Here is a 24,323-nt window from a genome sequence, read left to right as displayed (position 1 = left end):
GGAAATTACATAAGAGAAACATGCAGAATATAGCAGTACTGAAAGCCACATGCATGCTATATTACAGCAGTTTGAAGGACATATATAATTGAAAGATAATGAGATGATGGGACGAGAAACAAAATTGTCACCAGTTCTTTACTATACCATAGTATTCAGGGTTGGAGAAAAAGACTTTAAAGAAGACCTATGGGGGTATTTTTATGAAAAAAAATTGTATTCACCATAAGATAACTATTCTGGAGCATGTTTTCTTAAAACTCTGTGTTGTGCCATTCCTCTGTTATTCCTCCTAGAAATCTATGAATAAATTGACAACTGGGTGTTACCATTCCCCTTGTCAAAGGGGCGTGCGAGACTGTGAGCACTGATTGGACATTTTCAGTCTGTGTAGGGACACACCCCCAACTGATAACACCCAGTTGTTCATTTACTCATACATTTCTAGGAGGAATAACAGAGGAACGGCACAATGTAGATTTCTAAGAAAATACGTTCCAGAATTGTTATTTCATGGAGAATACAATTATTTACTCAAAGAGACATTTCAGGAGAGGTGTTTTAAATGCTAAAAGAAACCAATACCATAAACTATGCATGGTATGCATGGTAAAATTATTATATACCAACAAGCTAAAGCAAAATGCCAAAGTCATTTGTCTCTGAGGTTACTATGAGATTATCTAGGTGACAACGCTTATATTATCCATATAACACCAACCGCAGATAGTATTGTAAAAATAATAAATCTGCAGTCATGTTTGAATTGTGCTTACACACTGAATACTGATATTAATCTAGGTCAACTAATACCAAAGTGGGCATGTCACTATTGCCAGGAATATGCCCTCATGGTATGCAGGAATGTGCTCTCAAGTTAAGACATGTTCTGATGAGTAATACAGCTGGATCACTCGCAAAACATTATGATAACTGTACAAGCAGAACCACAATGACATATATGAATGGCCAAATGCACCAAAAAAGGATTGTCAGCAATCTCCTATTTTTTATGAAGCCTTAAAGGGGTTTCCAGTTAGAAGAAATTGATGGCCTATCATCAGGATAGGCCATTAATATCTGATCAGTCGGGGTCTGACTCATGGCACTCCCACCAATCAGCTGTTTTGAAGTGGCCAAGTGTCGGACACCCACCATTAAGATATTGATGGTCTATCCTGAGGCTAGGCCCTCAATTTCTTCTAACTGGAAACCCCCTTTTCAGGCGTTGTCTCAACAAGATAACCCATGTATATCTGTCCTATTAAGGTATATGGGTGCCATAGAGGGGTCCCCAGCTTAGGACTCATCTATTAGCTAGAGCGGAGAGCAGCAAAGAAAGTGAAGCTCCTGCTCTGGTAAACTTTGCCTGGTCATGTATTACATTACAATTGAACGAGAAATTTAATTTCTCCTGTACTGCTGCAAATGTGTGGCTGGCCACAGCTTTCCCTGGTGAAAACAGCTATTTGCCAGAGTTTTCAGAAACCAGCCTTGCGATGACCAGCTGATTGCTGGGTGGCTTTCTTTATAAAAGGGCTTACCCTGTTAAAACAACAAATTTAATGTTGCACCGCCATACAGTATATCTTTTTTTGTTGTTCTGGTTGTGTTATGCTAAAGACAAATGTCACATCCTTTTTTGGGGATTTGGCCAATAAAATAATTTAAGCATTAAATATGTTACCTGGAAAATTGAAGCGGCTATCTTTGAGACCCATTGGAGATGGATTTGGTGGGGTAGTGGCACTAAGCGGATTAGAGGACAGGAAGGGTGCTGGAGAAGAAGGTGTAGAAGAAGTGGTTGAGGATGGGTTACTGCTAGAATCCAGGTGGTTTATTGCTGGAGGATGTTCCTACAAAAAAATAAAAAATAAAATGTTTTTGAAAGTGAACAAAAATGAACAGTTTAAACTTTATAAGTCACTAGGACCTCCCCGGAATAATTCTAAACCCATGGCATTAAAGGGGGGCTCTATTGGGTGACCCGAATACTCGCCCCCCACTGTCTGTCAGGGCTGCTGAAAAGAGTTTGTACTATCCACACTGAGGACCGCTATATAGTTGAATTATCAGAGCCAAATAACAGTATACTAAGGTAAAGGACCAAATGTTTATCTGGAACCTGGAACAAAATCTATAACTACAGCCACGACCTAACTACTAATAAGATTTACACTATAAAAATGAAGTATTAGACTATTGTGTATTAAGCATGATATGTACATCTACAGCAGGGGTCTCCAACAAGTGGCTCTATAGCTCTTGCAAAACGACAATTCTCAGCATGCCCTATAACTCTTAGGGCATTTTAAGGGTTGTACTATAGTTTTGTGACAGATTGACAGCCACACGTTGGAGAACATTGCTCCACAGTGCCCACTTGAAGCACCACTATTCTTTTTCATACCAGTGGGATCTGAAAGAGATTGCTGGCCTTAGTGTAGAGGACAAGAGGTATATATTGAAGAAACTAAAACCTGTTACAAAATCTATACAAGGGCCCACCACCTAATAAGCTGTACAAGAGTAATAAATGTAAGCTATAAAAATGTAGTATTCATTTGTATTTTGACACACAGTACCACCTAATGGGAATGTATCATCAGAAAATGAAATATTCAAATTAGGTTATAAACATATTTAACCCATTAGTGACTGCGAATACACCCTTTTTACGGCAGTCACTTACGGGCCTTATTTCATAGCACCGCCTTTTTACGGTGAGGTGGAATGAGCCTTGCACGGTTGTCCCGTGCCGGTTAGACACCCGAACTACTGCTCGAATGGCTGTGATGGGAGGAACCCCTTTGGTTTCAGAGGGAGGGGGCTCCCTTTGTCATTCTCTCACACCCCCCTACAACAGGATCACAGGTGTGCAGATGGGTTTCCATGGCAGCCGGGGGCCTATTGAAGGTCCACAGGTGTGCCATTAGTGTATGCATATTAGGCAGAGGCAGGGCCTAGTAGTATGTCACTTTTACACTGACAGGAATAATACACTGCAATACAAAAGTAATGCAATAGATTATAAAAGCGATCCATTGAACGCATAGTGATGTCCCGTAGTGGGACTAAAAAAATAAATTAAAAAGAATAACAGTAAAGTTTGAAGAAACAAAAAAATCCAAAGTAAAAGAAATTAAAAAAACAAACATCTATCCCATTCAAAGTGCTTTATTATGAAAAAAATATATATATTTAAAAAAGTACCAATAAAGTCGTCCCGCAAAAAACACAAAAAAATAAGCCCTCATACAGATATGCAGACGGAAAAATAAACATGTTATGGCTCTTGGAATGTAGCGGCACAAAAACAAATTATTTTTTAAAAAGTGTTTTTCTTGTGCAAAAGTAGTAAAACATAAAATGTAGAGGAGACTAACCTGTTTCTAACGTTTATTTTCATTTTGTGCTTACTGCCTCCTTTGCATGCGCCGAGTGAAGAGCAGGGTGCGTACACATTACAGATAGTACGGGGCCAGGCATGAACGCGCCGATTACGTTGCCTGGCCCCTGTCAATCAATGTAAGAAGGGAACTGGGGAGCGAAGTAAGAGCATTTAGGTGCAATGGTAATGCCCTCATTGCATCTAAATGCTCATTAGCATAAACTTAATAAAACGTATTTTTCTACAAAGGAGGTAGTAAGCACAAAATGAAAATAAACGTAAGAAACAGGTTAGTCTCCTCTACAATACCCTGTTACTAGTTTAACTCAGACATTCTGGTGAGAGACTCCCTTTAATTAATAAGTAATATGTATCCTTAAATGGTGTCATTATAAAACACAACTCATCCCACAAAAACAGCTCTTCTTCTCAGCTGCCATAAAGCACACACACACTGCTGCACTCTCTATACAGAAAATACAGAAAAGAAGTGTGTATCTCCTATATGGCCAACCCTGGAGGCATTTTTTAAAAATAAAAAAATAAATAGCTATAACATTTTATTTTTTTTATAACTAAAGAGAAGAAACGCATTATTTTTATATACATAATACATTGCCTTTAATTTTTTTTCATATATTCAGTTTTATCAGTAATCATCTTATTGCAAACTGTATGATACCTTCTTAGTGAGGGCTTTGGGAAGGGTTCCAAATAATGGTTCTGCGGGTCTATCCACCTGGTTGTTAATATCTGATGGAACAGATTCTGTCCTTCTTATTTTTGGTACTGAAGAAAAAAACAACACGTCAGTCATCTTAAACTATATATAATTATAAAAACTTGGAATCAGCAAAAAAAATAAAAATAAAAATAAAAAAAGACTTACAAGGAAGGAATGATATTCTACACGGTGGGGCTTCTTTTGTGCATTTATTATGACATTTTAACCTACAAGGTAAAAATAAGTCGGTGTTAAATATTGCATTTGAACTACAGTACTGTTAGGGTATGTGCACACACACTAATTACGTCCGTAATTGACGGACGTATTTCGGCCGCAAGTAGTGGACCGAACACAGTGCAGGGAGCCGGGCTCCTAGCATCATACTTATGTACGATGCTAGGAGTCCCTGCCTCTCCGTGGAACTACTGTCCCGTACTGAAAACATGATTACAGTACGGGACAGTTGTCCTGCAGAGAGGCAGGGACTCCTAGCATCGTATATAACTATGATGCTAGGAGCCCGGCTCCCTGCACTGTGTTCGGTCCGGGACTTGTGGCCGAAATACGTCCGTCAATTACGGACGTAATTAGTGTGTGTGCACATACCCTTAGAAGGCAGCATCGTATGGTCCTCTCTGCTATTAACTGAAACGGCACAAAAAAAACAATGCATTTAGAATAACGAATAAAAAATACAAGGGACTCATAGTTATATGTAGCTGTATTCATAGGGGGAGTGCTACCCCCTCCTCTCGCCATCCCTCTCAGTAGAGATTGATGGCTACTGGGCATCCCATCAGTCACTGGTGATTGGGGCGGTGAGAGGAAGGAGAGCGCTCCCCTCATGACTATAGCGGACTCATAACCGTATTATTTTTTAGATGTTATTATCCAAATGGCACAATATTTATTTGTACCGCTTGCACTAATCGTATACCGGACCAGTCCTCATACTGCGCTGACCTTAAACAGGGCAGCATTGTATGGTGACAGATCCGCTTTAAAGTAAAAACTGCATAGACTCATTGCCAAACAATGATCTCTAGCTCACTTGGTAATTCTGACAGACATATACAGTGTGAAACAAGTTATGTATCCAATTATAACTCAATTTTCTCTTTAGCAAAGTGTGTTCACACTTGGTGTACATTTTGCAGAAGCAAGAAGAGAAATGTATATTCACTGACATGTATGTGTACTGCTGTGAATAAAAGACAGGTGAGAAAATAAACTGCTCAGATCGGATCAACTGAAATAACGTATTCGCTATTAGAAATAAGCACCAACATAACAAAGGCAAAATCAATGGAAAAAGATGTGGGAAACCCCAGTTAGGCTATATTCACACGACCGGGTGTCAAATCGGCCGTGAAAAACTGTCGTTTTTACGGCCGATTTGCAACCCATGCGGAACCCGTTTTTCACGGATCCCTCATAGATTTAAAAAAACGGCCGTCTGAATAGCCCCATAGACATGCATTCATTTTAATGGAGCTGTATGACGGCCATGAAAAAAACAGCTGACTTTCCCTGTCGTCTGAATAAGCCCTTAATCCACTGATGCACACCAGGAACTAAAGCATGATGACACATTTTATAAAATACAAAACTAAAAATAAACTGTTAACTAAGTGTAACTTACTTGCAGTGTTTACATTTGACCCCGAACATCATATTCTTTTGACAAACGTGACACACTTGCGACAACCAAGATTTTGTAGAAAATCTGTTCGAATAAAAACAGGCATGCTAGAACATATTTCAATTGCAAAACATTAATGAATAATGACAAATTGGTCCAAACAAAAATGACAGTCACATGGGTAAATAAATATCTATAAAGGCCTAGACACAGAGTAGCCTCAATTTGGCACGTGTAGCAGCTTTGCTTAGGCTTTGTTCATATTACCATTATGACTTTGGTTCTTCAAGGGTTTTTATTATTTTTTTCAAAAGAAAAAAAATAGTCAGCCTATCCTTAGGACAGGCATTCAGTGTGTGATTGGATGGGGTCCGATCCCTTGTAGATCAGCAGCATGAAGGGGTCACAGCTCTTTCTGGAGATCCATTGCCCCTTCCAGGCACAGCTGCTCATCCATACATACGGCAAAACCGTAATTTAGACCACGGACGACCATAGACATCTAGAGGGTGTTTCCGATTAGGTTCTGCTAATTAAATTGAGCCAGCTCATTACACAACAGCACACTATGGATTTTGTATTCAATCCTGTTCTATAAGTTCTCTATGTGAATAGATAATTGATAATCAGTTCTAAATTCTGCAGCAACAGAATGCACTCACAGCTCATTTTCTTGTGCGGGTGAAAATAAACTGGTGCGCCCAAACGGGAAATAGGCCTTACCATCCATATTATGTATCTATGGATTACATTATCTGAACAGACTGGCTTGGGGCAATGCCTGTTATTTTGCTTATTAACAGAGAACGATTATACTTAAAAGGGATAGTCCCATATTAAACATGTATGGCATATCCTCATGATAAATGCCTGATAGGTGTGGGTTCCACTTCTAGGACCCTCACTTATCGGGAGATCTGGGGTTCCGTGACCCCCGTTTGCCAATTCAAAGGGTCTGATTCTCCATTAAATTCAATGGAGAGGTAGCCATGTATATGCAAGAAGTGATAGTCTCTTTCTGTAACTCAAATAGACTTGCGAATGGGGCTTTGTTTTTCTATTTAAAACAGCCACTTCCCCATTACTTCTCTGTTGAATTTAATGGGGAAGTGGCTGTTTTAAATCGAAAAACAAGGCCTTTCTCAAGATAGGTGTGGGTTCAAAAATTGGGGCCCACACCTAACAGACATTTTTGCAATATTCGGGGTGAAGTATTAAAAGATTTACATCCTAGTTCTGTATCTGTGTAAGGGATAGGGGAAGCTGCGAGTTAGAACAGGAAGAAAGATCACAGCCTATTACTGTCATCTCTCCCCTGTACAGCCTTCCATTGACCCCCGGGAAGATGATACAGGAACTTTTCTTTGTATTAGCACCCACCTTATCTATCAGAGCGAATATGTGCACCATGATTTTACCATATTGGGTGAGAAGATAAGCAGTTGCATATATAATCACCCCCTGCACATAATCAGGTCACATGATCGGATGTTCGGATGTTCACTAGCATCTGGATCGTAAATATTTTTGCTATATATTTAGTTCTGGTGATTATATGTAAATGTATAAAATTTGCCCCTTTTAAACTTTATTTAGGACGTGTTTCCGAGTCTCAGGCTCTGCTAGGGTCAGACATTTTTAACCACAAACATGACTTTCAAGGCAGTTTTTTTACACAACGTTATGTTATTACTTTTAATGCAAAATTGCATGAAGGCGCTCATGATTATTAAGTGCTGAGTGGCATAAAATATATTGGTATAGGAGTATAATATGAATTTCTTATTTTTAAAGTTCTGTTTAAAATTGTCGCAGCAGCAAAGGGTTACATTTAAACTAAGCTAAAACTGCACAATATATAGACAGCCAATAATAGCTCACAACTAGAAGCTAGTTATGCTGGGCTATGTCGCTCAGTGATGACATCATTGAGGGAGGACTTAGACTCCTCCTTTCACACAAGTCTATGAAGTGTGCAGCTTATGTGTAGCTTAGTAAACTAGAACGTCATAAATAGTGCAAGACCTGTAGACCAATGACATACCCAGAATATTTCTTCTCCAGATTACCAGAAATGTGGTTTATGTATTTTTTAGAAATTATTGAATGTAATAAAAAGTTGTGTTATCATACCTGTGAGTTACTGAAAGGCCTATATCTCTCCGTACCATCTGCGGTGACCCTTGAGGAATATCTAAAGAAATTGACAGATATATATATTATTTTTACATTGTGGACTTGTGTTCTCAGATGTCCTCACAGCTGATTTTATCTTCAATAAACAAACAACTTTTTTCCACTTAACACAATCTGTCATGCTTCCTGACATCATCATATATTCTACATTATGATATGACTCAAGGAACTTCCTCAATGCAAATATCTAATATATCTCTGTGTATATGTAAAGACGATCTGTCACGGGATAGTCCAATTCAAGCTAGGGCAAACATTAGCACCCAATGCACCATTTCGGGATCCATCCAAAGACGCACAGTGTATGCTAAGCATACCTCTCGAATGATGGTGTAGTATACGGACACGTATACATAATCTTCAATAGGTGCAGTAGAATTAGTTTAAAGGCAACTGTCCCGTGAAAGATCCTCTTTACTATTGACACCATTCTTGAATGCTCCAAAACCTGTGAAAGTCCTTCCAGTGATATCAATAATTATAAATGTATTTATCTCACTATCAACACAACCAATAAAAATAGAACGTCCGTTCAATGTCTCCCTCTTCTCTTAACATATCTTATCATAACTAAGGTGTTTCCAGTAAAGTCTTAGGGCGGGTTCACACATAGCGGAATTTCACTTAAATTCCGCTGCGGACACTCCGCAGCGTTAATCCGCAGCGGAGCCGTTTCTCCATTGACTTTCACTTTAATTTAGCAGTGTTCGTTTACACGATGCGTACAATTCCGCTGCGGAGCATAGGCTGCGGAGCGGAATTTGGTGTCCGCAGCATGCTCTGTCTGTTGCGGAGCAGTGGCGGACTGGTTGCGGACTCATGGCGGAATTTCTCCATTGACTTCAATGGAGAGTCAAAATTCCGCAATGAAGTCCGCAGATCTTATGTGTGCTGCGGAGCGTATTGTTTTTACTACCATGACATTTCTTCATTCTGGCTGGACCTATGTATTTCTAGGTCTACAGCCAGACTGAGGAAGTCAATGGGGCTCCCGTAATGACGGGAGCGTTGCTAGGAGACGTCTGTAAATAGTCACTGTCCAGGGTGCTGAAAGAGTTACGCGATCGGCAGTAACTGTTTCTGCACCCGGGACAGTGACTACCGATCTCAATATACATGTATCTGTAAAAAAATAGATAAGTTCATACTTACCGAGAACTCCCTGCGTCTGTCTCCAGTCCGGCCTCCCAGAATGACGTTTCAGTGTAAGTGACGGCTGCAGCCAATCACAGGCCAAGCACAGGCTGCAGCGGTCACATGGACTGGAGCGTCATCCAGGGAGGTCCGGCCGGATGCCGAAAGAGGGACGCGTCACCAAGACAACGGGCGGTAAGTATGAATTTCTTTGACTTTCACTAGGGAAAGTGCTGTCCCTTCTCTCTATCCTGCACTGAATAGGGAGAAGAGAAGCACTTTTCCTGCAGACCGCAGCGGCCAGTCCGCATCAATTTTCTGCACATTTTGAGCAGATCCGCTGCAGAATCTGCAACGCAGATTCTGTGCGGCATTGATGCGGACAGTTGCGGAGGAATTCCGCCATGTGTGGTCATGCCCTTAATGTTCCTTTGCCATGATAGAAATAAAACTAAAACAACAAGTAAAACATCAAGTGTATGTTATACATTATAAATCACAATACATAGATTGCCATAAAAGCAATACTTTCACGTGAGATTGATCATCCACATAGTCACAGTCAGAGCGCTTACCAAACCTGAAAGACACAAGAACAGATGCACAAAGTCAGAATACTGGAATTCACTTACAGGTACTGTCCAAATAGGTCTCAATCAATTGCTGTGAAAAACGCATAAGTCAAAATTGCATGCATTTTAACACAAATTGCAGCGGTTTTGCAAAGCGGTTTTTGGCCGTGCGGTTATTACAGGAAATGTATGACCTTCATCAAGCACTTAATACAAATAGTGGCAATACTGGGGTTTCCTGGCTTGGAGGTAAAGCGTCTGGCAGCATGTAGGACGCTCAGCCGCTTTATCTACACGCCAGGAAACGCTAGTATTGCCACTATTTGTATTAAGCGCTTGATGAAGGGTCATAAATGACCGAAACGTGGCACATATACACTGGCAAAATTAAATTAAAAAGAATAAGAATTTCACTCCAGGCTAGTGTGCCGAGTACTTTGTTGATAGTATTGTTTGATTGGGTCCCTACTCGTGCACCCACCATTACCTGGTGCTGTCCGAACCTTCATAAACCGTTATTACAGGTAAGGTACATTGAAACCATGGGCTTCACCTGTAGAAGCTGCAGGGTCGATAACTGCATTGTAAAACCTTGGCGATACAACGGCCTGTGGAATTTCAGCCTAAGGGTGTATTCACACGTGCAGGTTTTGATTAGGTTTTTAATACCGTTTTTGAAGCCAAAACCAGGATTGGATTCAAGATAGAGAAGTAGTATCTGTCCTTTATACTTTCTCTCCCTTTAACATCCACCCCTGGTGTTGGCTTTAAAAACTGCATTAAGAAACCTGATCAAAACTTGGACGTGTGAATACAACCTAAGACAGTACAGGCTGGACCCGGCAGAATGCCATAGGGGGAGGCCACCATGATCAGGGATGTTAGGAAGGGAAGGAGTTAAGGAGTTAGGGGTGTGTTTAGGAGGGGGCGGATGTGAGGGGGGGCGAGGTCAGTTTACTTAAGGGTAGGAGAGGGAAAGGCGTCGCCATCTTTAGTAACAGCTCAGGGAAGCTTGCAGCAGCACAGGGAAGCTGGTGATCTTTAGTTAACAGCACAGGGAAGATTGCAGCAGCACAGGGAAGTTTGTCCAGTACTTTATAATGGATGCACTACTTACCCAGCTCCGTGTTTGGATCTGGGGCGCAGGCGGTGCCGTCCTCTCCTCCCCGGCGGCGGTCACGTCGCACGAGGCCTCCGGAGAGGTTGAGCCCGGAAGTGATGCCACGAGCCAGGCGCAGGGTAAGGAGCCCCACGAGGGACCCTCCAGGCCGGGCCCCTCGCTCGGCTGCCGTGAGCAGGACGGCCTGGTCTGAGAGGAATCCTGGAAGCCGGCCTGGCTCAGCGGAGGTGGTAGGGCAGGCACCCATGCATCCGGGACCTCCCTCTGCCTCCAGACGACGGGACCCAGGACTTGCGGTGGGCCGTGCTGGCGATGCTCCAGTCGGGCGGCCCACCTGTACCCAGGATGGTGCAACCAATTCCAGGCGTGTGCCACGGTCGGTGGTGACACGGCGGGCAGGAGGGTGGCTACCTGCGGGCCGCGGGGTGGTCGAGCCTCCCCAACAGACGGGCGGAGAGGCCCAGTTCATTGGCGCAGTTAAGGAGCGCTCCATCAGAAGGTCGGGGATGTCATGCGTGCGGCGCTTGTCCTGGCCCGTCTGGGCAGGATGAAGTGGACGACCGTGAGTTCGGTGACCAAGAGGGACGTCTGGATGGATCCTTCGCCCCGGCTGGTGGGGACACAGCACCTGCGCAGCCCGGTGAGTCGCTGTCTCCTACTTTTTCATTGCCTGCTGTATTTCGGTCCCCAGGGGTAGGGGGTGGGGGTTCACTTTTGCCTACGGGATTGCCGGGGTGTAGCGGGGGGATTACAGGAAGTACGGGTGGTGGGGGTGAGATTCAGGAATTGTTGTGTTGTGTGCGTGACCTTTTGGCGCGATGCGGAGGGGGGGCGATAGGTTCCCCGTCCCCGGTTGCAGCTTGGGTGGGGCCGTCGGGGCCTGCAGTGGTGGATAGCACGCTATGGGGAGCTGGGGTGGTGTCTAGGGAATCGGGCGTGGCAGTGTCGGTGCAGACAGAAAAGGATGTGGCAGTGGATGAGGTGCGGTTGGATGATAAGGCGAAGGGCGAGGTCTATGTTTGTTTTGAGGGCCCATTGGGGGCGCATCTGAAACCGGAAGTAAGGGAAAAGATATGGAGGGATGAATATGTGGAAATTTTTTCATTGTTGCCGTTGGAGAAGTTCAATTTAGATAAAGGGAAGTGGTTGGAAAGCAAGAAGGAGAAGGAGGAAAAACGTCGGTATCGATTGATTCCCCAAACTTTTGTTAATTGGTTGCAGGCGTTTGCTATTTTGGCAAGCGTAATTGGACAGAAGACGCCGGAGCATTGTTCCGGCCTCTTCTGTTATATGGATGCTATCGGAGAGGCTCATCGAGTTTACGGCGGGCAGACGTGGCTGCGCTATGATGAGCAGTTCCGGCAGCGGAAGGCAGTGAGACCTGACATTAGGTGGGATAACAAAGACATAGGGTTATGGTTGCGGGTCATGGCTCCAGTGCGTTTTGGCCAGTCCTTTCAAGGGGGTGGGGCCGGGGTGGCCGGCCCCTCATTGCCTTCGGGGGGGGGGGAGCAGGGGGGACAGGAGGAAAATCCGGGTTCTGCTGGCAGTTTAATGAGGGCCAGTGTAAGTTTGGATCGGGTTGTAAGTTCAAACATAGCTGCTCCTCCTGCGGGGGGATCTCTCACGGAGCGGTTAAATGTTTTCGGAAGGGAAAAGGACGAGGGGCCGGGGGCGCTAGTCAAGGGCCGGACACCGGTGAGGTGGGAAGACATGGAGCCCTTTCTAAATAGGTACCCTGATAGGTCCAGGGCAAGTTTGTTGTTGGATGGTTTTCGGGTTGGTTTCCGGAACCCTGCCCCTGCTCACAAGGTGCCGTTTACCTTGCGTAGTTTGCGTTCAGCGTTGCAGTATCCAGGGGTAGTAGGGGATAAGTTGCGGAAGGAGGTGGAGTTGGGGCGCATGGCAGGTCCGTTTGAGAGTTGCCCTTTACCGGAGCTGGTGGTGTCACCACTGGGGGTGGTGCCTAAGAAGGAGCCGAATAAGTTTAGGCTCATACATCATTTATCTTACCCGAGGGGGCGATCGGTTAATGATGGGATTTCTCCAGAACTTTGCTCGGTGGCTTACACGTCGTTTGATGCGGCAGTTGCGTGGGTGCGCCGCTATGGTGTGGGTGCATTAATGGCAAAAACGGATATTGAGTCGGCCTTTCGCCTCCTCCCTGTGCATCCTGACAGCATACGGCTGTTAGGATGTTATTGGGACGGGGCTTATTTTGTGGATCGCTGCCTCCCTATGGGGTGTTCTATTTCCTGTGCCTATTTTGAGGCTTTTAGTTCTTTCCTGGAGTGGGTGGTTTGCGATGTTGCGGGGGTCTCGTCGGTCATACATTACTTGGATGATTTCCTGTGTGTTGGTCCAGGCGGGTCTTCGGTTGGTGCTACGTTGTTGAACATGATAGAGTGGGTGGCAAAGAGGTTCGGTGTGCCTTTGGCCCAGGACAAAACGGAAGGACCTAGCTCCTGTCTGGTCTTTTTAGGAATCACCATTGATTCTTTGAGGATGGAGTGTCGGCTCCCGCAAGATAAATTGGTAGCGTTACGGGCGGAGGTGGACCGGGCTAGACATTTGCGTAAGATCACGTTACGTGCATTACAGTCATTATTGGGTAAGCTTAACTTTGCTTGCAGGATTATGCCCATGGGCCGGATTTTCAGCAGGCGGCTGTCGGGAGCGACGGCTGGGGTGACAGCCCCTCATCATTTCATTCGTCTGACACAGGCGCTGAGGGCAGATTTGGCAGTTTGGTTTGAGTTTTTGCATCGTTATAATGGGAGGTCCTTGATCATGGCCCCGGTGGTTGACAGCGTAGATTGGGAGCTGTTTACAGATGCTGCGGGGGGCGTGGGATTTGGGGCTTACTGCAAGGGTCAGTGGTGCGCGGCGCGGTGGCCTGAGGAATGGGCGGAGTTGGGTTTGGTGAAGAACCTGGCATTCCTAGAGCTGTTTCCCATAGTAGTGGCGGTGGAAATTTGGAGTGAGAGGTTTCGGGACAGCAAGGTACGGTTCCATTGTGACAACTTGGGCGTGGTGGGGGCTATTAACAACGTGTCCGCGTCATCCCCCCCGGTCGTCCGGCTGTTGAGGCACCTGGTTTTACGTTGCTTGTCTTTGAACGCTTGGGTTGTGTCGGTTCATGTGCCAGGGATCAAAAATGACATCGCAGATTCTCTTTCTCGCTTGCAGTGGGAGCGGTTCAGGATGGTGGCTCCGGACGCGGAGGAGGACGGGATCGCTTGCCCGGAATGGTTGTGGGGGCTGGGTTACGAGCCGCAGGAGGTTTGATTCAGGCTTCGCTTGCGCAGGGTACTTGGGCTGCTTATGATTCGGCGTGGCGGGAGTGGGAGAGTTGGTTGGCAGTTCTGGAGGGTGTAGTGACGGATGATGATCGGGTGGTGGCGTTGTTAGTCTTTCTGGGGCAAGTCTCTATCGCGGGCTGGTCAGTGTCCAAGGTAAATCGTTTTGTGGCAGCCCTGGCTTTTGGTTTTAAGGTCCGGGGGTACACAGATGTTACAAAAAGTTTTTTGGTTGGCCAGGCCCTGAGGGGGTACAGGAGAGGGAGGATGTTGCCGGATCGGCGGCGCCCTGTCTCGTTTATGTTGTTGGAACAGTTGTGGGGGGTGTTGTGTGACATTTGTTTTTCCAGCTACGAGGTGACCCTGTATAGGTTGGCATTCTCGTGGGCATATTTTGGGGCCCTGAGGGTCGGGGAGCTGGTGGCTCCCAGCACAAGGAGACCTGGGGGGTTGAGAATGGAAGATGTGTTGGTAACGGATCGGAGTGTGGAATTCTGGATCCGGCGGTCTAAGACGGATCAAGGGGGTCGGGGTAAGAGAGTGGTGTTGGGGGTGGCCAAGGGGGTCAGGATGTGCCCAGTCGCCTGCTTTGCGGGGTTCAGAGAGGTCTCAACGGTGCGTAGGGGACAGTTGTTGTGTCATGAGGATGGGTCCTTTATGTCCCGGTATCAGTTTACGTGGGTTTTTCGTAGGTGTCTGCGGAAGTTGGGACTGGAGGAGGCGTTGTTTTCCCCCCATTCTGTTCGGATTGGGGCAGCGACGGAGGCGGTGGCATGGGGGTTGGGTGAGGAAGTGGTAAAGCAGATAGGTCGATGGGATTCCCGCCGCTTCCAGCTGTATGTGCGCCCTCAGTTTATATGATAGTCCAGTCGTAATCCCTCCTTCTCTACACTCCCTCCAGGTCCCCTCATCGTTTTTCTCTCCTCCTCCATGTTTCGCTTGCATCCTTACTCGTTTTGTTAATCAGTGGTTTTATTTTTCAGGACCAGCGGGGCGATTGGTGTGGATCGTCGGGCATTCCTACGTTCATTGGGGGGCGGAGCGGGCGGATGTTCGTCCAGACGGGCGGCAGTTGGGTTTTCGGCGGCAGGATGTAGTCGTGCGGTGGCTGGGGAGTAGGGGGATGCTGTGGAGTCGGGTGTTGCCGGACGTGCATCGGTTTGCGCTGATGGACAGGGCCCCGGATGTCTTGGTGTTGCATGTCGGGGGTAACGATTTGGGTAGTCGTCCTTTTCGGGAATTGATCAGGGATATAAAATACGATCTACTCAGGTTATGGTCCGGCTATTAAGGTGGTGTGGTCAGAGATTGTCCCGCGGAAGGTTTGGCGGCATGCTAGATCGGTGCAGCGGTTGAATAAAGCCAGGGTTAAGGTTAATCGGGCAGTTTCGGGTTTCGTGGTGAGAAACGGGGGGGTCTTCGTGCGTCATTATGACTTCGAGGATGGCCAGGGTAATTATTGGCTAGGTGATGGTGTGTACCTGATGGCCGTGGGGATCGACCTGTGGACTCTGCGCCTGCAGGAAGGTATCGAAAGGGCCCTCTCGTTGGGTGGGGGCTCGCATACTTAAAGGTGTCTAAGTATGTTCGTGTGGCGGATTGGGGGTCCTTGGAGTTGGTGGTAAATTACTGTGGGGGGGGGGGGATTCATAGGGGGTATGGTCCCTCCCCAATTTATTATGGTTGGTAGTCTGCTCAATTTGGGCTCCTGCTGGGTGGTGTCCCGAGGAGTGGTCAATTTGGGCTCCTGCTGGGTGGTGTCCCGAGGAGTGGTCAATTTGGGCTCCCGCTGGGTGGTGTCCCGGGGAGTGGTTGCGGTTGAGGTCAGCCAACTGCAGGTATAACGGTGCCCCTGAGCCAGTAGGGTGACGGCTGGGAGAAAAATACTATGCAGGTGGGCTGTTTCGTGACAGACTTTTGTAGCTCCAAGGACTCCCCTTCCATTGTTATTATTATTTGTAAATTGGTGTTCTTGATGTTTGTTTGTAAATAAAATGGCTGCTGTGGCCAAATTTATCCAACCCAAGTGTCTGAGTCTTATTAGAGGGACAGGGGGTTTGGAAAAAGGTATGGCCATTAATGGGGAAGGTGAGTAGGTGAAGCCACTTCCCCCCGGTAGGAGTGTACGCACTCTACAGTCCCCTGATCAAGTACAGGCTGGACCCGGCAGAATGCCATAGGGGGAGGCCACCATGATCAGGGATGTTAGGAAGGGAAGGAGTTAAGGAGTTAGGGGTGTGTTTAGGAGGGGGCGGATGTGAGGGGGGGCGAGGTCAGTTTACTTAAGGGTAGGAGAGGGAAAGGCGTCGCCATCTTTAGTAACAGCTCAGGGAAGCTTGTCCCACCCTCCCTCCCAAAATGATGTGTTCATCTGTGTGACTATTTTGGTATTTCGCTTTGTTGCTCGTTGTTTTTGTTTTTCCGCAGGTACCGGAGGATGCTGTGGAACAGTTTTGCAATGTCGCAGCAGTTGTATGGCGGATTGGGGGTCCTTGGAGTTGGTGGTAAATTACTGTGGGGGGGGGGGGATTCATAGGGGGTATGGTCCCTCCCCAATTTATTATGGTTGGTAGTCTGCTCAATTTGGGCTCCTGCTGGGTGGTGTCCCGAGGAGTGGTCAATTTGGGCTCCTGCTGGGTGGTGTCCCGAGGAGTGGTCAATTTGGGCTCCCGCTGGGTGGTGTCCCGGGGAGTGGTTGCGGTTGAGGTCAGCCAACTGCAGGTATAACGGTGCCCCTGAGCCAGTAGGGTGACGGCTGGGAGAAAAATACTATGCAGGTGGGCTGTTTCGTGACAGACTTTTGTAGCTCCAAGGACTCCCCTTCCATTGTTATTATTATTTGTAAATTGGTGTTCTTGATGTTTGTTTGTAAATAAAATGGCTGCTGTGGCCAAATTTATCCAACCCAAGTGTCTGAGTCTTATTAGAGGGACAGGGGGTTTGGAAAAAGGTATGGCCATTAATGGGGAAGGTGAGTAGGTGAAGCCACTTCCCCCCGGTAGGAGTGTACGCACTCTACAGTCCCCTGATCATGAGTACACACTGTAAATTTTTGTTGCATTTTTAACATGGCTTAACATCTCCTTTAGAATATACCACCAGTCCAAGTCTGTACATTCATGTGCCTCCACTCCAGAGTGTGTGACACTACAGATGAGAGTAAGCCCTATTTAGAGCGATACTGAGAAAGTGGCAGGGAGTAGACAGCTGCAGGTTCCGGGGACAAGCGCTTCCTTTTAGTGCATTGGGTGGAAGGGAGTATATATATTAGGGAGGTGAAGGATGGAGCCAGGAGAGGAGCTGCATGAGGAGCCAATGCACTCTACTACAGATATTTTGAAGCACTGAGAATAACCACATGTGTGGACGGCATGTGGCATGTATTAAGGATTGGAGGCTAAGGGAGGGAATTAAATGAATTATTGTCTATAGCTATCATGCTGAATCTCAGATACCATGAGAGTGAGGGGCGCAGCCAGAATCCCCTGCATTAGGCCTCATGCACACATTCGAGACCTTTTATACGGCCACAAAACACAGATCCAGAAAACATAGAACGCACACGGATGGCTTCCGCGTGTCGCCTGTTTTTTTTTAACAGACCATTGAATAGAATGGGCGAGACTGATCCGCAAAAACGGACAGGAATAGAACCTGCTCTGAGTTTTGTGTGCATGGCCGCATAGAAATGAATGTGCCAGTGTGCTCTTGGATAGTAAGTAACTGATCTGTGCATGAGCCCTTAGGCACCAAAAGAGCTTGTCCTGCCGTGTATTTATTTATGTAAGTAATAGACATGTGGTTGTGTGTCTGGCTTGTGTTCATATGGAAATCTACAATAAACTTAAAATTCCATTTTAACTGCATTATATTTTCAACTCAAATAAAGGTGCAACATAACCTTACTAGCTGTGTAATCCTACACTATTTCCACAATAAGGAGGACCCCTTGGTATTATGACAGTGATGTTGCATAAGTTTACCTATATAAACAAGCTATGTACACCAATTTAATTGTAAGAACAAAAAGTAAACCAACTCATGCTATATTTATAGGTTATATTCTATACAGCACTTTGTTCAGAACCAGGCATATTTTGTTGCACGAACTAGCATTGGATATACAGAAATATACACATATGAATTAATACAAAGGTTATAAACGGTAGATGCAACAAGGATTGATTGTAAAATGAAAATGTTGGAAAATACTATTTTAAATAGTCATCAGACTAAGGTCTACACAACAAAATGAGTGACTATTTTCTAAGAATAAATTCAAAACAGTCCAGAACTTGACGCCGCCAACAATAATTCTGCTCACATAAACCATATACAAGCGACTGCATACTTACTTTGAAGGAGGAACTTCATCTATTCTGTTCCCAAGCTGTGATTCATGAGACTTGCTCCTTTTCAGTGTTGAAAAGTTGGGCAGCAGCTGCTGAAAAACTTTGCGGCTAGGTGGTGGTGGTGTCCGAGGAGGCTTTAGCTTCATGTGTCTCTTTGTCATTGGAGTGGTGGGTGGTGTTATTGTAATCCCATGGGGAGTCCTCAGTGTTATCCTATTGCTTGGTGTTGAGGAGCTAAACGGATCCTGGAAGCTCTCTGGATAAATATAATGTGCATGTGATTCAGAAACTGGGATGGCGGACACCGATATGGATCGAGGCTGGTGGCTGTTGGCCTTTGGAAGTTGAGTGTTTAAAGTCCAAACTGTCCCCACTGGGGATGAGAGGTCATAAGGAGATTGGGAAGAGCTGTCTTTCCGGGTTTCACTAGGATTCCACGATGTATCCTTCACGTCCCCACCTAGAACAAGCAAATTCTACAGTCAATCAATGAATTAAAACAGTTATGGAAAATATGTCACTTTGTGAACACATTGCACAACTTCAGACACAACTGATAACCTTTTGTGCATTGGTCCTGCATCCATAGCCAAAGTATAGCCAGACAGAAAAACGCTGAATGTAACCTTCTTCTGTCTGGTGAAGGTAGACATCGGGCGTAAGAACGGTTGCAAAAGATGTCAGGAACGATCCTCTAGGAAAGCATGGGGTCAGTTCTGGCATCAGTTTCCCTCCAGCGTTTCTGTACCATACTGGAGGGAAACGACGCCGAATATCCAGATATATGGGAAAAGAGCCTTATTGGTCCTGAGTTATAGCCTGTATTATAGCCCACAGCTGCATTCACAATTCTGCCAGTTGCTATTAGAAACAGTGAACAAGCCAGACAAACAGATAAGCAGAGCTTCTATTATACAATGGGAGATTTCATTTTCCCACATCAAATTACTGGACAAAGTATAGAACAACTCAAGTGCAGATCCCATATTATTTTCTTTAGAAGAATGCACAATTTTTGGCTGGAAATTCAAGAACCATATACAGTTTAATGTTGAATTTAATATTTTATGTCCCATACATAAACATCAAGGGAAAAGCAGGTGGCTTAGTATACTTATGTTATATTGTTTATGCTCTAGATGAGTAGCTATAGGAGCAGACAAATGCACTTTGTTTAGAACAAAAATTCTCTACTACAAGAAGCCAGAAATGGAGGGATAGGGGGCATACCATAAATGTATTAAGATCCAGAACCTATGGATATAATTCCTGCAGTTTACCAATTTTAGCAAACCGAACGCTTGCATGTTGGTTTAGCTCATAGAGAATGAATATACTGTGAGCAGATGACGAGTCAAGTGAAGTCTGTATACTATGCTACTAATCTAATTTTCAGAATGGTACCCAAAAGTTTTGTTTTAATGTATGCACAAGAAACAAAGTCGCTCGTGTACAACGGTACAGGACAGGAATATACACGTAGTCTACAACAGTAAGAAATTACATAGCTGAACAAATGTCTAAGCATGACCAGTGGCCAACGAAATAGGAAGCCACTGTTTACTGTTCTCTCAATCTTTTAGAAGAATTTTGCCTAATCAACCAAAGTGGCTATACTTGACTCTTGCCTATTCACTACCCATCTGTGCAGTTTGCTACCGAAAGTATTATATGTTACAAATTACAGTAAAAACAAAAGTTACATAGGCAAGAGAACTATAGGCCAGCTGCCCAGGACCCTATGGTTCAGCAGCACACTCATCTCCCAAGGAAGAGGTTAGTTGTGACCAGTACTGTAGTTTAGTGCTTATGGTATAGACCTACAGGTCCCGGCACATCTCATTGACCTGCATACTGGGCATGTGCAGGGCAGACAGAAGTGAGCTAGCAACTTTTTTTTTGCCTAAAAGTGGAGGTTCACATTTGTAAGCTGAAATAAATAGTCTGGACTCTGGAAAGTAATTTTGAGACTGAGGTCTTTAGAGTTTTCGGAAGATAGGCAACAGAAAACTAGTGAGATATTAAAGTAGATATCGGACATGGACAACCCCTTTCAAAAATGTGTAATTTGGACAATTTGTAGTAATAGAGGAGCATACACTGATCAGGACCCTCTTCGATTTGTAAGAGCTGTGTCAAGCATGACTATCTGCTTTTGAGGGCACTCTAGAGAATCTATTGATTTAAATGGTCACCCACTGGTTTCAATGGACCTTGCTTAATGCTTAATTTTTCCCTGCAGAGATGCGTGTTTGCTTTGACCATTCCTTACAAGAACACCACGGAATAACATCTTCTAACCACTTTCACACATTATAAAAACTGGAAGGGACTGCTGCAGGTCATTTGTACATTACTTAATTGCCCATTATTTCACAGACTTTACTAAACAAAAAAACTAGTGGATCTTGAAATGACATACTTTGACTCCTACGGCCTATTACTTGTAAATTTTTTAGTATAAGCAATCTTTGTAGTACCAGCAATCTGCTAATATACATATCTCCCCATTCACTATGCCAGTGATTCCATGATAATTGTACACTAACATTATGGTAATCCAACACTTATTATGTTTCATTTTTCTTCCGATATCATAATAATTCACCCATTATGCAGATTCGGATATGGTTTGCTACTAATCCCACCTAAGGATGAATTATTTTAGCCCAGCATCGTCTTCCACAGCTACTAACACTATTCCTGTTGCTGTAGCAGCCAAGACACTACCACAAGTTCCTTCATCGTGTGTATTGAATAGCATTTCCTCTTTCGCCGCTGACCCGGTTACCTAGATTGCCATAAGCACTCATGGGCCCAAATGTCCCTAGCAGGCTCCCATACCCAGTTCCCCGACCCTGGTCATCTGGACAACTAATACGTGTTTAAAAGGTACATTCCTTTAGTTTGTTTTCTGGAGTGATATGGTTATTTATGATCCCAGTCCTTCCTCCAATCTATCAGCACTCATATTGTGTCTTACCAACATGTTCTGAATATAGCGCGGCTAGTCCTAGAGATAACAGCCAATCTTATGAGTTAGGCTGGGTTCACACGACCTATTTTCAGGCGTAAACGAGGCGTATTATGCCTCGATTTACGCCTGAAAATACGGCTCCAATACGTCGGCAAACATCTGCCCATTCATTTCAATGGGTTTGCCGATGTACTGTGCCGACGACCTGTCATTTTACGCATCGCTGTCAAAAGACGACGCGTAAAATGACTGCCTCGTCAAAGAAGTGCAGGACACTACTTTGGACGTAATTTGAGCCGTTTTTCATTGAATTCAATGAAGAACAGCTCCACATTACGGCCGTCAATGACGCCTCGCAAAATACGAGTACGAGCAATTACGTCTGAAATGACGGAGCTGTTTTCTCCTGAAAACAGCTCCGTAATTTCAGACATAATGGTCGATATCGTGTGCACATACCGTTAGACTTACACTTTTCTAATTTTTATTGCATTCTATTTTTACTTGAAAAAAATGTATGTATTTATTTCTTTATGTGTATTTACATCTACTTGTAATTTATGTTTTTACCATTGGCCTTTGACCTAATTGGGAGGCAGGATCTATTTATCTTTATGTATAACTATGGAACCACGCTCCTTGTTGAAAACTGGACCTGAGAAAGATCATTCCGTTCTCGAAACGTGTTGTTTATTTTTGCCAATAAAGGAACTTATATTCCTACCTACCTTCTGCTTAGAAGTCGTTTCATTGCGGCAGCGCATACCGGATGCAAATTTTTCTTCTTCCGCTATACTCAAGCTTACTCAGTAGTATCCTGCTACTTGAGGATGGCAGCAATCTATGAACCTATAACATTTTACCACGCTGTTACTAGAGTAAGACAAGTGAGTACCTATTTGCCTGTATACTCACTTCTGTTCTGACTACAATACTCTATGGTGCGCCGTGTATTTTCCTTTCTTTACATTATTTCACAAAAAAAGAATTGGGTTGTTATTTAAGTCACATAAGAAGCCAGTCTGGTGTTCACACTACTGGTAAAATCAAGATTACAGTACGTGCAGATTTTAATGAGGTTGGTGGTGGTTAGAGAAGTTGTCGGTTTTGCATATTCAATCTAATAGTGTGGGCACACTAACCAACTATTTTATGTGCAGCCCCACTGCAAAGAAAACAAAGTGACGGAGAGTCACATTTAAATCATTTGAGGTCTATGGCATCTGTTGCTTTAATTGAGTGTCCTACAGTCGTCAGGTTCAGCGTACTATACTGTACAAGTTTGTCCCGGTTTTTATTTTATGTTATATGTTTAATTATAGAATACAAATGCATTTACTGTTCAAAATGCCATCCACAGCTCCCAAGACTGACATTGCAACGGAAGTTAAAAGAAAATGACTTTACCTGACCACGCTAGCTTCCTTAAACAGGTAAGAGCTCCATTCAGCCGGGAGCACTCTTCTGTGCTAGCCCCATACCTCTTCATGGTTTCTTTTACTTTTAACTCATTCATCTCCAGTAAGGCATCTAGTGTTAAGTTTTCAGGTATTTTCTACAAAATGCAAAGTAGAAAACATATAGATTATGTTACAGGACAGTAAAGATAATCCCAAAAAATATTGTACATAGAAATCTAGTCATAAAATTAGTAGTGACATTGTTAAAATTGTACTAACAGTCCTGGTATAATATTATATACAGACCCACAAAAGTAGCAGTGTCGTGTATTCATACTGCAGCAGAAAAAAGTACGTAAAAAAGATAAAGTATTCAATTCAAGAATGGCTGGCTCCTGAATTGAATGTAGTCTGGCAATGACACATAGAAGGACAACTATGAAAACTAGAGCATAGTTAAAACTGTGACATTCGTGACAACTGTAAGAAATGTGTGGTTTGCCACTACCTGAGTAAATAATGTATGTTACTAGGTAGATGTATGATTAACATTTCCATTATCCTCTGTACAAACCCAAAGCGTAATAAATATAGTCTTATACATAAAGAAGCTAGATAGACTTTGCAGAAAAGTGCTGAGGTGTTGTGGGTGGAAGGCCGTGCTGTACTGTAAATCATTATGCTGTATAATGGCTGGCTATTTTTATCTAGTAGGATTACTAGACAGCAGCTGCGCTACTCCTCCTACTTCTCTACATGTAGCTCGACTCCAGCATCGGCCTCCATAATCTCCATCCCAGGAACATAAAACCAACCCACTGAAGACAAACAGAATCCAGTGCCAAGGATAAGATAACACAACAACACGAGACTAAGCCTGAACAAAAACACAACGTGAAGTCGCTAAATGCCATTATATATATAACCATAATGGCCAAAACAATTCAAGATGTGTCCTCTCACTGGACTATCCGTGTTTTTTTTTTTCATAAAACAGTCCATAGTGTAAAACTCCAACCTAAAGTCACCGACTTCAGCTGAAAAAAAGGTTTTACATCAACTGCAAATTGTACTTATCATACCACTAAAGTAGACATGCAACATCATCAATTTAATGGGGCATGCATATCAACCAGTCTCTATTCCTTCAAGTAAAATTGTCTTACACAACTGAAAATATAGAGCGCAAGATAGAATATAGAAATCAGTGAATTTTTTTTTTATCCAAATTAGAGAAATTAATTAAAATAGAGTTTATTATTGTATTTGTAATTTGCATAGCAACGAAAGTGAAAACCAAGAACAAGCAGGTGAATCCGTAATTTATAGGGTCAGCTTTATTTTTAAGAGCTGAAAATAAATTATTTTTTCCCCAGAAAAAAACAGGTATAACTAGATAGTGTCAGACTGGGGGTCATTGCATTTACCAGACAAAAGGATTCTGAGGGTTCACCCTCCATCTTTACAGAACATGCGCATGTTTAACTGCATCATAAAATTTGTTGTCATCACT

The 24,323-nt window shown here is 44.0% G+C and overlaps 1 protein-coding gene across 2 annotated transcripts in view; it reads right to left on the bottom strand.

Annotated features, from left to right (window-relative positions):
• The window catches only part of KSR1 (kinase suppressor of ras 1), a 163,494-nt gene that overhangs the window by 46,084 nt on the left and 93,087 nt on the right, over positions 1-24,323 (bottom strand). The window contains exons 3-10 of one of the 2 annotated variants that reach the window (XM_075852833.1): positions 22,818-22,965; positions 18,437-18,893; positions 9,666-9,670; positions 7,894-7,954; positions 5,761-5,844; positions 4,281-4,342; positions 4,074-4,180; positions 1,688-1,856 (exon numbers count right to left, since the gene is read on the bottom strand). In XM_075852833.1, coding sequence (XP_075708948.1) covers positions 1,688-1,856; positions 4,074-4,180; positions 4,281-4,342; positions 5,761-5,844; positions 7,894-7,954; positions 9,666-9,670; positions 18,437-18,893; positions 22,818-22,965 — 1,093 coding nt within the window. Of the gene's footprint in view, positions 1-1,687; positions 1,857-4,073; positions 4,181-4,280; positions 4,343-5,760; positions 5,845-7,893; positions 7,955-9,665; positions 9,671-18,436; positions 18,894-22,817; positions 22,966-24,323 lie in introns of those variants that run through there. The other variant, XM_075852832.1, reaches the window with a different exon arrangement.

The sequence above is a fragment of the Rhinoderma darwinii genome, chromosome 2 (genome assembly GCF_050947455.1).
Source record: "Rhinoderma darwinii isolate aRhiDar2 chromosome 2, aRhiDar2.hap1, whole genome shotgun sequence".
Taxonomy (NCBI): Eukaryota; Metazoa; Chordata; class Amphibia; order Anura; family Rhinodermatidae; genus Rhinoderma; species Rhinoderma darwinii.
The sequence above is the reverse complement of the archived record's forward strand: the minus strand, read 5'-3'. Positions and strand labels throughout refer to the sequence as shown.